Source organism: Panthera leo, chromosome D1 (assembly GCF_018350215.1).
Source record: "Panthera leo isolate Ple1 chromosome D1, P.leo_Ple1_pat1.1, whole genome shotgun sequence".
NCBI classification, from domain to species: domain Eukaryota; kingdom Metazoa; phylum Chordata; class Mammalia; order Carnivora; family Felidae; genus Panthera; species Panthera leo.
The window spans coordinates 1,445,547-1,461,495 of record NC_056688.1 but is presented as its reverse complement, the minus strand read 5'-3'; the positions used below and the strand labels follow the sequence as shown (position 1 = coordinate 1,461,495).

Below are 15,949 nucleotides of genomic sequence, written 5' to 3'. Positions count from 1 at the left end.
GAAGTTGGAGGGAAAAACACGGCTTTTACATCGGGAGCTCTGCACCCATACCAGGAGCAGAAGGTTGAGTCCCAGCTCTACGTGCTTCCTCCGACCAGGTCCTCCCCCCACCCCTGTCCCTTCAGAGTCATGACAGCGGGCCTGTGGGCAACCTCCCTGCTGCCCAGGGTCTTGTGGGGAAGACCAGAGTGCTGGGCTAGACCTGTGGTTTTTGAACTTCGTTCCACTGGATCCTCCCTGTGGCACAGACGTCGGGGGCTTTGCTAGTGGAGAGGAGACAGGGGACCAGGTGGGAGTGAGGCAGGTGAGGCTCTGTGTCCCTCAGAGCATTGCTGCTGTCATCTGGTTTATAAGGTGATTTCCCAAAAGGGATTTTGTTTAAAGGATACTGTCATTTACAAAAGTGGGAAAACCTGTAGACCATTGGGTACGTAAGCTCTCGCCACATTGACTGTTTCAGGAGACTCGTCCTGGGTGATATCTTTGTAATGCCTTGCCCAATCCCAGAAGGTCACATGTTCTTGAGTTAACCTCGTGACCCTTGCTTCTCACTGGCCCGGAGGGTGGGGGGCATCCTCTTCACACTGACCAGATTCCCCAGGAGTCAGGGGGGATGTGCCATCCCTTGACTTTGCGAACACAACTCTGATATAAAAGCTTCTTCCAGTATTTTCCTTGCCTGTACTGAAGTCAGTTCAATCGTTGGTGTTCTTTGGTCTCAGCCCCACCCTTCATCTGATGCCCATGAGAAGGAGAGGCTTTGACCTTGGTGAGAACTTCTTCTAATTCCTCTCACGGTCTTGAACTCACACACTAGTCCACTTATGAGGAAGTTGTGGCTAGGTAATTAGGGAGAAAATGAGCCCTTTCACATCAGTCCAAAAGATATTGAAGCGATATTTATACACAAGGTGTTGTTGTTAGTGTGGTGAGGAAAACAGAAGTTGGTACGGTGAGAAAAGTCCAGAGAAAGCTGTCCTGCCAGGGTGGGAAAGGCAGGGGCACCGTCAGGTGCTGGAGGGGAAAAGAGGACCCAGGTGTTTCTCAGCTTCGTATCTCATTAAACACTTTGGAGGAAGGAGGCTGGGGTGTGAGCAGAGGAATCCACAGACTTAGATCAGCTTTTCTCACCAAGGGCCAGAAGGATAGCCCCCAAGACACATATTCCCACATGGACACACAAATGAACATTTTCATGACATAGCCATGTATTTATTTCAATATGCATACAAAACTAATAACCATTAAACGATGATTTTTACAGACACGGTAGCCTATAATGAGGCAAACTATAACTTAAGGAAAAATACAAAAGTAATACGCCAGGTGGCACTAAGATTTGGCAAAAACTATGATAGAGATAGGAGGGTTAGTGAACGGTAGGAAATTTAGGGTTGGACCAGCTCTATAGTCTCGTGCATCTGGCACTTCCTGGTAAATCTAATCTGAGCAGCGTTGTATGGACTTCTGTTAAAGCCACCTTAAGATATCTCATACGATGTCTGTTTACTAATTAACTCCCTCCCGTGGGAACTGGTGCCCAGAAGATGCTGAATACGATCATGTGGATGAATGAATGCAAAGATACGTGAACGAATGCATACATGAGAGAATAATTGCAGCCCAGCCCTAACGAGCATGTGCTCGCATCAAGGGGAATGAGGATGATTAAAAATAAGACAGCAGAGGGGCCACAGGTGGCTCAGTCCGTTAAGTATTGGACTTCGGCTGAGGGCATGATCTCACAGTTTGTGAGTTCGAGTCTAGCAGGTGATGAGCTTGAGACCCAAGCCCCCGACCCATCAGGTGAACCCCACTTCTCTCTCTCTCTCTGCCCCAGCAGACTCAAAATAAGACAATAAGACTTGGTCTTTGGCTAGCCCCTGCCTCCTCTGGTACATTGTGACAGGTTTCAGAGAAGGGTCATATTTCTCCCATGATGCCAATGGGCAGTGTCTGCACAGGGTGGGAGTTATCTCACCAGACCTGTGGACGAGGGCTTCTGAGCCAAGGTTCTCAAATCCTGGGCCCACGTAAAGACGGAGACCTTGGGCTATGGAAATAGTATACTAGACAGTTTGGCAAAGGCAAAAGGTAGCAAAGCCTACCTTTTCACATGATCATGGAATACTTACTCTACGATTTCTGACAAGGCCCTGTTCAAAAAGGACAGACAGGAGCTGGAGAAAACCAATGTGTCTCCTTCACACACACGGACTGTTTGATATTAATCATAAGGTTGCGACACCGAGTGGATCCAAATAATCTGTGTGGCGTCACCATTTCTGATAATTGCCGGAGGTATTCATCACTAATCAAAGAGGATGTTATGCAATGTGAGCCAGCCAGCCTCCAGCTTTCTGGAAACACAGACTATATAAAGAGGGAGCTTTTCCTAGTTGAGGTACTTCAACAGCAGGCAGGTGGAGAGCATCAGAGGCCTTCACCAGAGAAGAAAAGCCAAGGTCAGCATGGCCAGCCTTCCGCTGCTGCTGCTGCTGCTGCTCTGGGGCGTGGGGTCCCACGGTTTCCCAGCAGTGACCTCAGACACACAAGAGAAAGATGTGGAGATGGTCCAGGTAAGTGCTGAATTTCACATGCCAGAAACGCAAGAGCCTTTATCTGCATTTTCCCATGGCTTTATAGAGAAGCAGTAGTAGCATAAAGGGGCTTAAGAAATGAGCTTTATTTATTAATAAATAAAGGGTGGGTTTCTTACAAAAAGAAACTTGTGGTGGGAAGGGTCCTCTCCCCAGAACAGATTCTTTTCCCTTTTCCAGTTGGAGGGAAGCAAGAACTAAAGGAGCCAATTGTAATTCTGACTTCATGCTAATGAGAGGTCGGGAGATTCCTACTCTGAGATTAGTTTCCACCAATAATAAGGACCCTGAAATCCAAACACAATCTTTAGAAGTGGCTCTCCACTTCTGCGAAAACTTCGTATTGTCAATCTTCAGAGATGAGAAAGAGTTCTCATCCGGTGGTTTCAGTACTTTTATCTTTCATCAGAAATACCTGGAAAACTACTATAATCTGAAGGACGATGGGAAGAAAATGGTAAAGCAGAGAAACCATAGCCCAGTGGTTGAGAAGCTGAAGCAAATGCAGAAATTCTTTGGGCTGAAGGTGACTGGGCGGCCAGATGCTGAGACCCTGCACGTGATGCAGCAGGCCAGGTGTGGGGTGCCCGACGTGGCTCCCTATGTCCTCACTGAGGGGAACCCTCGATGGGAGCACACAGACCTGACCTACAGGTAACCAGAACGGGCACCAGAGCGAGGACTCTATTCCCCATCAGAGCCATGACAGAGGAGGTCTGACATGTCTCTGTTTTATTTCACGTGAAGGATTGAAAATTACACACCAGATCTGTCAAGAGCAGAGGTGGACCGTGCCATTGAGAAAGCCTTTCAACTCTGGAGTGATGTCTCACCCCTGACCTTCACCAAGGTCTCTGAGGGTCAAGCAGACATAATGCTATCCTTTGTGTGGGGAGGTAAGCCCTTCTTGTACCAGGAAACTCTTCTCACCTTCCCTTTGCCTTGACCCTAGATCCCTTCAGCTGCTGGAGGACCTTGCTCAAGAGGAGTGTTGCTTTTACAGGCTGAAGGAGGGACTATGCCACACTGGGTGGGAATCTGTTGTCCTCTCAGCAAAGCTGACCCTCCTGGGTTAGCCGGAGTTAGAACCAAGAGGGACACCTGTTGAATTCTGTTTCTGGCAGATCACCATGACAATTCTCCCTTCGATGGACCTGGAGGGAACCTCGCTCATGCTTTTCAACCAGGCCCAAATCTTGGCGGAGATGTCCATTTCGATGAAGACGAAAGGTGGACCAACGACTTCAGGGGTGAGCCAGCTAATCCTGCCTCTCTTGATCCCCCCACCCCTCCTCAGTTCATTGTAATACTGGTTGGCTTAACTAAAAAGGTGCATTACTAGAAGTATGTATTTTTCCACTATGAACACCCTTCAAAGAATTACAAACAGGGTCTATTGGAACTTTTAGATTTCAACTTGTATCGTGTGGCCGCTCATGAGTTGGGTCATTCCCTCGGACTCTCTCACTCGACTGATATTGGGGCTCTGATGTACCCCAACTACATCTACAGTGGTGACGTCCAGCTGTCTCAGGACGACATCGATGGCATCCAGGCCATATATGGTGAGTGTGCAGAACAACACTGGGGACGAGGGGCCGTTAGAGCAGCCGTCCGTGGGGACCTTTAAGAAGCTGGCTTTGTGGTTCATGCAGCTTTCCAGCAGAACTAACTGCAGATCTCTTTGTCCTTTAGGACCCTCCCAGAATCCCATCCCTCCAACAGGCCCCCAAACCCCACAACCGTGTGACAGCAAGCTAACCTTTGATGCAATCACCACGATTCGGGGAGAAGTGATGTTCTTTAAAGACAGGTAGGACGTCAGTTCCTCTTTGTGTTTTGTGTCTGTAACCACAACAACGCTCATGACTAGGGGAACCCATACGTTATACTCTGCCCCACATGTTATTTGTCTTATGCTTACATGCATAATTATAATTTTGATTAAGTGCAAGCAATTACACACATTTGCACAATGTGATGAACTTATGACAACTTTTCCCCCCACATGTGTTCTGTTGTTTGGTGCTCATAAAAAAAAAAAAAAAAAAAAAAAAAAAACATTGAAGTAGAAAATTCAGGAAATATAGTCCCATTTTGCAGATCAGTAAAGTAAGGCAGAGAGAAGGAATGAGATCCTTTTGGCGCACCGAGTGGTGACAGAGAAGCAACTGAGCTTCTGGCTCGTACTGACGAGCTCTCTTTGTTAATGCCCACTCTCGTGATGAGATTCACGTTAGCACTTCGGTAGGAGAAGCCAGTGGTTTCCACAGCACCGTTATGCTGATGGGGGTTTTGTAGCCACCCTTAAATGTCACCCCTCTATCCTAGTAAAGATGCCCCTCAAAGCCTGCGATCCCCAGAGACCTAGGGAAGGACAGGAGCCGTTGTGGGGAAAATCCCCAAGAGTTCACGAGAGCCCTCCCTCGAGCACATATGTGGGGTCACGACATGCTTCTCTCCTCACAGGAGGGTCCTGGACCCCCCAGTGCGGTGTGTGGCCTCAAAACATCCAGGGCTCCCTCCCAAGGAATAGGCCCGCTCTCTGTGTCATCCTGATTCCTAAAGGACCGTGTAAATTTATAACATAGTCCTTTTTTGAACGATGCAGTCCACAGAAAGAACAGCCCTGAGGAAGGACCAGGGCTTTGGCCCAGAAAGTAGGGGTGCTTTGATGGGCTCACTTCTCAGCCGCTCTTGCTAGAGTCGTGTCCGTGCTGTTTGACTGCTCTGTGGTCACATCCACCCCAGAATGCAGGGTGTTGGTCCCAAATGCTTTCCACCCTCTTCTCCCCTATAGATAAGGCTGCATGCAAACCATATAGGGTGTGGCTGAAAGCTAAGGAAGCAGCTGGCTTTAAAGGAAAGCTCTGAATAGAGCAGGACACCCCTAGCAAAGCAAGTGTTTGAGGGATTTCTTCAAGGAACAGGAGTAAGTCTAGGATTTGCAGGAACTCATATACCTGTGTCCTTTGTCATTTAAGTGGCACCAAAGCAGGAAGCTGTGGGAGGCTGGAGATGGTAGCGGATTTGCCCAGGGCCTCACCGCCAGGCAGAGGTGGGGCCGGACCACCACTTGGGCTCCTGACTGCCGGGCCCATAGTTCCCCGTGGCCTGCAGTCCGGAACCTTCTTCTGCGGCCGCGTTACAGTCTATGCTCTTCCATCACCCAGTCCCTGTGGACTATAGGACCGACTGTGTGAGCCACCAGCCTAAGAGGACAACGGGACCGGCGGCCAGCTCTGAGTTTAAACTTGACCTTTGCCTTAGACACCTCCCTTCCCCTCCCTGACCCCTGTCTCTCCTCTGTGAGGTGCGAGCAGCACACTCTCGTAGGGTCTTGTGAGGAAAGGCGTGACGGGGGAAAGGGCCTGGGCTGGCAGGGGCACGGATGTGGCTATGTTCTGCCACAGGCTCCTTGCAGCTCCGACGCCAGCTGTCAGACGGAATTGGTGCAAGCTGGTTGTCAACCACAGCCATTATTTGAGTAACTTAAATCATATTAATACCAAAGCCACTAAAGATAAGTGACACGGATGGTTGTGTAGTCACTGTGCTGCAGTTGACTGTCCAGGCTCCTGAGGTTGTTTGTGCCAGACGTGCGTGGACGGCAGCAATGCTCTGGACTTACCAGTGCGCTCCTGGGAAGCCCCAGGACTCTGCCGTGGTGCTGTCACCGTGCAAGGGAGTGGACACCACGGGCCAGGCTTCCCCACGGCCGCCCGGGCCCCAGCCCGGACGACGGACGTTCAACATTCACCAGGACCCGCTTGGCCAGCAGTAAACTCCCTTAGATGTCAGCCCACGCTTGCTCCCCATTAGCTCAAATCTCTTTACTTTTTAATCATCAGGTTCTACATGCGCATAAGCCACTACTCCCCGGACGTTGAGCAGAATTTCATTTCTATTTTCTGGCCAAACGTGCCAAATGGACTTGAGGCAGCTTATGAAGCTGCAGAGAGAGACGAAATCCGGTTTTTCAAAGGTAATGTTTCTGCGATGGTTCCATTCCGTGGATTAATGTTTCATCCGCTTTGGGGCTGAGATAGAAGACAGTTGTAGCTACTTTCTCTCCATGCACTTCGGGAAATCTTGACGATCTCGCTTCTCACACCGGTGGGAGCTCATCACCGTAACTAAGAACGATACAGTGCAGCTCTGAGTTGTTTTCCATAAAGAGCATGTGACTACAGATATCCGTGTTCTGCTGGTTTATGAACCTGGAATTTTGAAAATGTTTTCTGTGTGGGGCTCTTTACAAATCTCCCCTGGAGGTGCTCAGGAATGAAAACGAGAGACTGAGGCCAAAGTTAGAGGATAGCACAGACACATGAAGGGAGGGGGAGGTATCGTGGACATCCCTGGGGCGTCTGTTAAGACCACAGACTCTCGCTTAGCCTGACATCCTCAAGGTCTGTCCACGTCCTTCAGCTGCCATGTACATTAAGGGATGAGAAGTCCTGAATCATCATGAATTGAATGTGACAAGCTTCTTTGATTCTATCAGAATGAAACGTAATCCAATGATGGGCTCCTGGCTTTGAAGACACTATGGCCAACATCACTATTTCTGCAAACAATATATGCAAACATTAAAGTACTTGATCTAGTCATACACTCAAGGCAAAGGATCGAATGCAGTTTAGGTGGACAGAAAACTTGGAAACCGGCTTTCAGATCATGAAATTAAATAGGAAATCAATTAATTTAATTTAGTTATTTAATTTTTAGAGAGGGTGTGTGTATGTGAGAAGGGGAGAAGGGCAGAGGAAGAGAGATTCTTAAGCAGGCTCCAGGCTCAGCACAGACCCAATGCAGGGCTCAATCTCACAACACTGGGATCATGACTTGAGCCAAAATCCAGAGTCCGATGTTCAACCAACTGAGCCCCCCAGGCTCCCCTTAAGTAGGATGTCAGATGCACAAAGTTTCAAGCTGCTTTTTCATAAGGGGTAAATGAGCATATCTGTGCAATGAGAATAATCCTGGCTTCAAGGGGAAGACCAGTGTTATGTGACATGGGGCTTTTTAAGTCTAAATACATAGATCTGGACACAGCATAAATGAGTGTTTGGAACTGTATTCTAGCCAGATGCAATGGTTTTTGCTGACAAAGGCTGCAAGTCATTATAGACTGTGAGTCATTACAACACTCTGGCCTTTGGGAAGCCATTGGCAGGAACTTTCAGAGTCGAGGGGAAACCGCAGAAGTGAGCCTGGTGTCACGGAGGTGGCGCGATGAACGCTTGGGCCATTTCCAAGCTTGCAGCAGATGCAGATATTTAAAAAACATACTGATTTAATAGACCTTGGTTACAAAATTAGCTTAGGCATCTTGAAAAACCTCCCCGGATGGTTCTAACATACAGGTGAGACAATGCTCTGGCATGTGTGGCTAAGAACTTAGCTGGAAATCAGCCTACCGTCTTCTGGCGCCCTGGATAAGTATTTTCATCTCTGTTTTTTGATTGGCAGGCGATAAGTACTGGGCTGTCCGGGGGCAGGATATGCTGTATGGATACCCCAGGAACATCCACAAATCCTTCGGCTTCCCCAGAACCGTGACGAGCATCGATGCTGCTGTGTCTGAGGAAGAAACTGGGAAAACGTACTTCTTTGTCGGTAACAAGTACTGGAGGTAAAGACCGAGGACAGAAAGTGGTAGTGCACCAGCTCTTTCTACATAGAGGGAACATTCTAGATTGAACCTTGCCCACGGGAGTCTCATACTGCCTTGACTAGCTGCCATTTCTGTGAATGGCTGTAGCAAGTATCCAAGGCTATTCTTAAGAGATCATTGTGCAACACCCCTACTGGGAATCCAGGGAACACGTGGGGCTACATTTGAAAAAGGACACCTAAGAAGGAGGACATTTATCTTCACAGGGCCCTTCCGCCAGTAGAAATGTATCTTTGATTGCAGTTTGCCTTAATGGGATGTCGTGTGGTACTTCCCGGAGAATTAGAATTAGTGGTTGGCGTTCAGAGGGACCTTATAAATCTTTTCCATCCAGCATCCCATATCACCCTCCCCCATACCACACAACATCTCTGCAGTTAAAAGTTCTTAAAACATTCCTGTTGCCAAATTCCCTTTGATGACTTTGCGAAGTCTACACATTTGATGCATTCTGATGCCTCCGATTATTTTTTGACCAGGTATGATGAATATAAACAATCCATGGATGCAGGTTATCCCAAAATGATAGCAGATGACTTTCCTGGAATTGCAAGTAAGGTTGATGCTGTTTTCCAGAAAGATGGTAAGTGAATATATGAATATATTTCCTCTATGTTGTTGTGATAGAATAACATCAGTATTGTTATTTGGGGGATGGCAGATGCCAAAAATATTCTCACAAATGACAGGGTTTTTCAAGAATTCAAGTCAAGCCTAGAAACCATTTGTATAACATAGTAAGTCTCTTTTCTTTTCTTTTCTTTCTAGGATTTTTCTATTTCTTTCATGGAACAAGGCAATACGAATTTGATCCTAAAACTAAGAGAGTTCTGTCTCTCAAGAAAGCTAATAGCTGGTTCAACTGCAGAAATTATTGACCCACTGTTATAGCAGAAAAATATATTTCAGGAGCCTAAGGAAAGTGTCTTCCTGGAGAGCCATTTGTTTAAAAGAAATACAGAGCTGTTAGGTATAATCTTATTTATACCTCATTCTACATGCATTTTTATGCTTTAGAATGCAATGTATTATGTACTGCTGTAATTTAGTTCCACAACTGAGAACTGAGTTCATGGGTTATAGATTCAAATGGGCCATTTCTGCAAAGAGGCTCTTTTCCAAAGTAGAAGACTCTCACCCTGATCTTGGAGTGCAGCTCTTCAAGAACAGAGACCAGAGATACGAGCCTTTGCCAGAGGAAAAGCAGTCCCCTAACATCTAAGCAGCCACTAGAACATCCTTATATGCAAAGAACAACTTTTGTTACAGAAAATAAAGTGTTTTATGTTTGGAATAAGCCATGAGTATCTCTACTGTTTTATAAACTTTCTAGTACATTTAAGTCATTACTTTGTTACTTCCTGGTGATAAAGCCATGCTTACAGAGACTAGTTTTCAAGTTTGAAGTGGGAATAGGCAAACTATTCATGTGGGAAGTGAGGGTGCACAGGAAGGTGGAATATTCTCCCGTTTTCATGGAAGTTACATCATACGCAAGAGGTTAAAACCGATTTCCCGTGTCCCATGTCAAGATTCCAAAATTGGTTTTAGGCAAAAGCATTGACAGCCTGGTAGAGTTGTTTAAGGGCATGTCCCTCACCCTCTGAGCATGAGGGAAGGCTCTGCTTTCCTAAGGTCCCACTCCTTGTAGCCACGGAGGAGGGACGGGCAGCGCCATCTAACTAGTCCTGGCCAGCAGATTGTGCCCAGAAGGGACCCATAATGATGTGGAGAACAAAGGCAAAAAGAATTGAAGATAAAATTAAATTTCCTTATAACCTGCAGCCCATTGACCAATAGTTGGGTCAGGCAGAGTAAGACACTCCTCCAGGAAGTGCCAACTGTCTTCATGATAAAGCTTGGCTAGAGTAAAAACAACCGTAGCTTGATAATATCTAAGCCTCCAGTATTCTGTGAGTCTTTAGCATGTGAAAGTCCCTTTGGAAACGTCCCCTTGCCTTTACCGCCCTCCCCCAATATAATCAGTCTCTCCTCATAATCCCAGGGAAGCTCCTCCTGCCCCTGGGCCCTGTCCCCATGCTTTAATAAAACCACCCTTTGCACCAAAGATGTCTCAAGATTTTGTTCGTGGCCATCGGTTGTGAACCCCAACATTTTCCACATCAAATATCACCTCCAGATGGAAACACAATTGTAGGTGCACATTTCTCCAGTGGTACCCTCTTGCTGTGGTGATCACGAAAGCACAGCCAGAGCATTCACGACATGGAAGAAGCCTGAATTCTCACCACTCAAAGCAATCACCCCAAACCTCAGTAGATTTTGCTTAAAAAGCTTTGATTGTTCTAAACTCCTAAGATTCTAAATTTTGTTCAAGCGGCATAATCTAGTTATTCTTTATGTGGTTTATCATGCCTAATTTGGGAGGGTGTTCATGTAACTAGGAGTCCCACAAGTAGTATCTGAGCCCTGCAAGTTTTACGATGAGCTCATGGGTGTTCATGGTATTGGTGGACTTTCTGGTACGTAGAAGAGGCTTGGGAATATTTTGAGGTACTCATGATTCTGGGGCAGGCAGTTCTCAGCTCAATAATTTGGAAAGAAGTGTAACCTCTCCTTTGCCCAGGTTTCTTTCTTTCTAAAAAACATGTTGATATTGAAGTATATATAAGGTAAATACAGATAAATGCACAAATCCTAAGTGTTCCTATCCGTGAGTTATCACAAAGTTAGCAATTCCATGTAACTCTCACCCAGATCAAGAAATAGAACATCACCAGGTACACAGCAATCAAGACCCTTTGATCACTGCTCAAGTCTGTGTCAGCTCAGTCCACTTGAATAAGAGCCTGAAACAGGAAGACTGGGAGAGAAGTGTTCTGAGGAGAAGAGTGGACACAACATTTGAGAGCGAGGAAACACCTACAGAATATGGTCCCAGATTGCTCCAATCTAATGATTCAAAACTTGAATCACAGCTAATCCCATCTCAAGGCAAAGGGACCAGCTTTTGTACCCCTGTGTCCTCAGTCATCAGCCGAGGTCTGGTTTGGGGGAGGGGGGGAGGGTGCATAGCTCCCAGGCAAGATGACTTCTCTTTGGCAAAGAAATGGGACAACTAAGAATTGCAAGCCACCAACCCTTGAAGAAACAGGAGGATGGGTACACTGGTGCTAATGGGGGTCTGGAGACACGACCAACCATGTGTCCAGTACATTCTCCATTTCCCAGAAGCAACCATCATGCTGACCTGGAACATCTGAGATTAAATCTGCCTGTTTTTGAACTAAATTAGATCCAGTATATATTCTCCCGTATCTCCCTTGCTGTGTTCAACATCATGTTCCTGCACTTCATCCACTGATGATGGACTTTGATTTGTGACCATTTGGGGGCTCTCATACACTACTGCTCTTATGTAGGCACTTCTGTTGATTTTATACCTAAGAGTGCAATTGCGGAGTCATCCAGATTCCCAGTGCAAACACCCTCTTCAGATTCTCCCTTGGCCTCCTGTCTTGTGTTCCAGCCACAGCAGCAGTGACTGGTTCTGTCCAGGTTTTAAAGCAGCTTCTAAGCCTCTAGCTGTTCTCATCAGGCCTCTGCTTTCTGCTCTAGGGCTCCTGGCCTTTCCTGTTGGTGTTGCATCAAGCACTGCTGTGGAACTCACTCAGAACACAAGCAGTCTGTGCGAAGAGCAGTCACTCGTGGAACAATCATTGTACCAGTGCAACAGACACAGATGAGTAAATGGATCTCCCTCTTTCCTCAGTGGGATGTTCCTAAGATGGATTCCAAGTGGGTCCTTAGTGCCATTCTGAGCAAGATATTTCTCATCTCTGCCTGGCTGACAATTCATCTTTGTATTGTCTCTTCCACTTTCCCTGTTTTGCTCTCCCCAACCCTCAATCCAGGCCTCCCTCCACATCACATGCCTTAATAGTCACTTATCTTTAAAATTTTTTTCAAGTTCTGCTTTCTGAAAATACCAGATTAAGTCCATTTGTACTAGAAGTGGGGCAGTGATAACCTTGGTATGTAGTGTCATCACAGTGGTGGAGATTCTCATCTGTGGTTGATTGTGAAGGAATAAAGGTGAATCATGAGTAATGGGTGATCAGTTGGCCATAACACCTGAATGACATGGCAGGAGTGGTGGTTATAGGAAGTGGCGAGCGGGCTGGTTAACCACCCTTGGAATTTGATAAAAAGAAAGTAATTAGTTTGGGGCAGCTAAATGTCAACTGAAGAACCACTGTGAAAGTCAAAAGACATTAATGGCATTTAAGGAAATTCTCATCTATTGCAGGCTGTGCTGAAAATCAACCCCAGATCTAATTGCAAATTTGGGCACTTCCTAGCTGGAATAATGGGGGTACCAATCTGAAAATATGGAACACCTAAATTCTCCTGAAAGTTCCACATGGGCAGCAGTCCCTTTGCCAGAGGAAGGCAACGTCCCCTTGCATAGGGAATCAACAAAGCCCTTACCCGAGTCAGTACCTCACAAGATAATGTTAATCCTCCTCTCAAATTCCTTCCTTCACTAGTTCCCAAGCAAATAACTAGGGTCAGGTCTCAGTATAGTTCAAATTCTAGCTATGGCAGGAAATTGCTTACAAACCAAAGGCATTAGAGGATATGGCCCTTGAGTGCCGTCAGGAACTAGGGGAACATGTGTGAGAATGGACTTTAAAGGCATTAGACCAGGGTGGAAGGATGTAAGCCTGGACTGAGAAGAATTTATTAACATGGTGCACTCATTCTGGGCTCAAGAGTCAGTTTTCTGGCAAGGAAACTGGGACTTTGTCCAATACTCAGCTGACATAAAGTCTCTAATCTTGAATGCAATGATGTCCTACAGTGTATGAGGTAGAGATGCCAGCCCTTTTTGTAGCACAGTGTTAGGGAATGAGCCAGAAGGCACCAGGAGATGGGAATCTTGAATGGATTTATTACATGAGATTGGGGGACCCACCCCCAGATCCTTTCTGGTCCAGATGGCTCTCCATTCATTGAGGCTGTACAGAATGCACTAGTGAGGGGATGTACTGGTGTCTGAGATACACAATGATGGTTGCTCTCTGTGGGCTGGGGTGACAGTATGAAGTGTTGCTTGGAATTGGGCTCTCTAGCATCATAGGGATGCTGTGATTTCAGGATGTGAAGGGCAGGTGTCACACCTAACCATCAAAGGCAAGGTAAACCAAAGCAACTCTCATTAACATGGAGACTAGACTAGGACTAGAAGGCCTTCATTTCCACAGATCATGTGTTTCTAGCAGTAAGTAGATAAGTACACGGTAAAGGTACTGCTGAACTGATATTTTAAAAATTAAAAACTGCCAGTATCAGTTACTGAAACAGAAAAATCCTTCTCAATTTCCAAATCTAAAAAGATTTACAAACTCAAGCTCATTGATTGCAGAGGAGTCTAGGTCTCCTTGAAGAAGGATCCTTCTTCATACTTATGTATTTGTATGGCTTAAACAACAGAAGTTTACTTTCTCATGATTCTGGAGGCTATGATTTTTTTGTTGGTTGGTTCTATTTATTTTTGAGGGACAGAGCATGAGTGGGGAAGGGGCAGACAGAGAGGGGGACAGAGGATCTGGAGCGGGCTCTGCCCATACAACAGAGAGCCCGATGTGGGGCTCAGGCTCACAAACCAAGAGATCATGACCTGAGCCGAAGTCAGATGCTCATGTGACTGAGCCACCCAGGTGTCCTGGAGGCTGTAATTCTGAGATCAAGGTGTTGACAGGGTTGGGTTCTTCTGAGGCTTCTCTCCTTGGTTTTCAGATGACCATCTTCTCCCTGTTTCTTCCTGTGGTCTCTCCTTTGTATGTACTGGTGTCCTAATCTTCTCTTCCAAATACAGACCCCAGTTATATTGGATTAGGGCCACTAATGACCCCATTCTAACTCAGTTGGCTCTTTAGAGACCCTATGTCCAAATTCAGTCCCATCCTGAGGCATGGAGGGGCTAGGACTTCAACATATAAATTTTAGAGACAAAATTCAGCCCACAATACGCAGCCTGTGTGCCTGTGTGTGTGTGTGTGTGTAGTAAATTATCCCACAGAAGGACTTGTGTCCATTGACCAAGGTAACTGTGCTCTGGGGAAAGAGAAACATCCAGATTTTTCAAAAACTGTATACTAGATCTGAACTGACAATGACAAAGAGGTCACAAAACAGCAACTTGATCTTCTAGTTTAGAAAGGAGCCTTATGATACACCTGAAACTAAGAGTATACTGTATGTTAACTAACTGGAATTTAAATTAAAAACTTAAAAAAAACTAAAGAAGCCTTATGAAAGTTTAATGAACAAAGTTCTGACTCAAGCTCATCGTGGGTCCAGTGGGTCCATGGACACATCCTATGGCCATTTTCTTGGTCAAACTTTCCTCTTGGTTTGCTTACTTGTGGAGTTAGAACCTTATTTGGGAAGGATCAAATGAAAGCCTCTGAAACTGCTCCTCCCTAAATTTTCTGGCAAGATGATAACTTAGAAACACCAAAAAAAACAGTACCACATCCTGGAGGATTGCATAGACAGGTAATAACATCAAAGACTTCAAAACAACAAGGAGAGTGGTCCCTATTGCAACTCCATTCGATTTCTCCCTCTGGCCCCGGCACACAGTGGATGGATCATGGTGGGTGATGGCAGACTTCTGTAAACTTAACCGAGCAGGTGGCATGCCCTGTGGCTATTGTATCAGACACAATTGCTTTACTGGAGCAAATCAAAAGAGCCACAGAATCTCAGCATGGAGTGATTTAGGAGGAAGGTCTGAAGATTTCCCTTCTTCTATGAGCCCAGATGCACTTTGAAAAATAGAGTATTGGCTTCTTAGTGTTTTGGTTCGGTTTTAGCCCCAAATCTAACTTTTCCAGTTGGAAGCCTTGGGAGAATTTAGAATTTAGAATTTACCATGATAAGGGGAAATAGTAGCTTTTTTTTTTCTAGACCTCTTCTATGCATGTTGAAGAGGCAGCATTCTGGCCAAGAAATTGCAGCGAAAGCCAGATCTGCTCTGCTCAACTCTCTGTGATGTTAAGCAAATGATCTGGACTTTCTGAATCTTCATTTCCTATCTGTGACAAAAGAAACATAATGCAGGGTTTTCCTGAAGATGGACAAGTCTACGTCACCCAGCAGAGACCTGTCACATAGAAAATATCAAATAAATGAGAACTGCCTGTTCCTTCCCACACCCTCCTAAGCCCAGAGTTTTTCATCACTGTTACTTGCCTCACTAACAAGTTTCTTTCTACCAAAAAAGCACACGATACTAATGACCCAACCCAACAATGAACCAGAATCCAGATTGAAAATACAGTAACATTATTTTGCATATCCAACAAGTATCAATAATAGTGCTTATTATAGGTCACCATGTATAATCATGCCTCTGAATATTTACAAGAGGCACTGAAGCCACAATTCTGAAACTTGTCTAACCCCTGCTTTGACATTTTGCCTCCTTAGCTGATAGTCTTTATCATGTCAGAAACTTGTTATTTAAAATACTTACCTAAATACCAGGAAGGAAATACAATGGGTGAAAATTCAGCAGTAAACTATGTTCCCACTCTGCAACAAAGGCTATTTAAAAGCATGGGAAAGGAAGTGGGCTTCTCATTGTCCTCACCTGTGACCCAGGATGATAACCGCAACCTGTAATAATATCAAGACT

At 45.7% G+C, this 15,949-nt stretch overlaps 1 protein-coding gene across 1 annotated transcript; it reads left to right on the top strand.

The window, feature by feature from the left end:
- Nucleotides 1–2,471: 2,471 nt before the first annotated feature.
- MMP1 (matrix metallopeptidase 1) lies at nucleotides 2,472–9,158 on the top strand. Its single transcript, XM_042905411.1, has 10 exons — nucleotides 2,472–2,579; nucleotides 3,010–3,254; nucleotides 3,348–3,496; nucleotides 3,725–3,850; nucleotides 4,010–4,165; nucleotides 4,296–4,413; nucleotides 6,452–6,585; nucleotides 8,076–8,238; nucleotides 8,760–8,863; nucleotides 9,049–9,158. The coding sequence occupies exons 1-10, from the start codon at nucleotides 2,472–2,474 to the stop codon at nucleotides 9,156–9,158; spliced, it is 1,413 nt and encodes a 470-aa protein (XP_042761345.1).
- The last annotated feature ends 6,791 nt before the right edge of the window (nucleotides 9,159–15,949 follow it).

Bases quoted from the DNA above. Each gene is read 5' to 3' on its own strand.
- MMP1 (XM_042905411.1), top strand. From the start codon at position 2,472: ATGGCCAGCCTTCCGCTGCTGCTGCTGCTGCTGCTCTGGGGCGTGGGG. The intron at 4,166-4,295 runs GTGAGTGTGCAG...TTTGTCCTTTAG, and splicing joins TGGCATCCAGGCCATATATG to GACCCTCCCAGAATCCCATC. The intron at 8,864-9,048 runs GTAAGTGAATAT...TTTTCTTTCTAG, and splicing joins TGCTGTTTTCCAGAAAGATG to GATTTTTCTATTTCTTTCAT.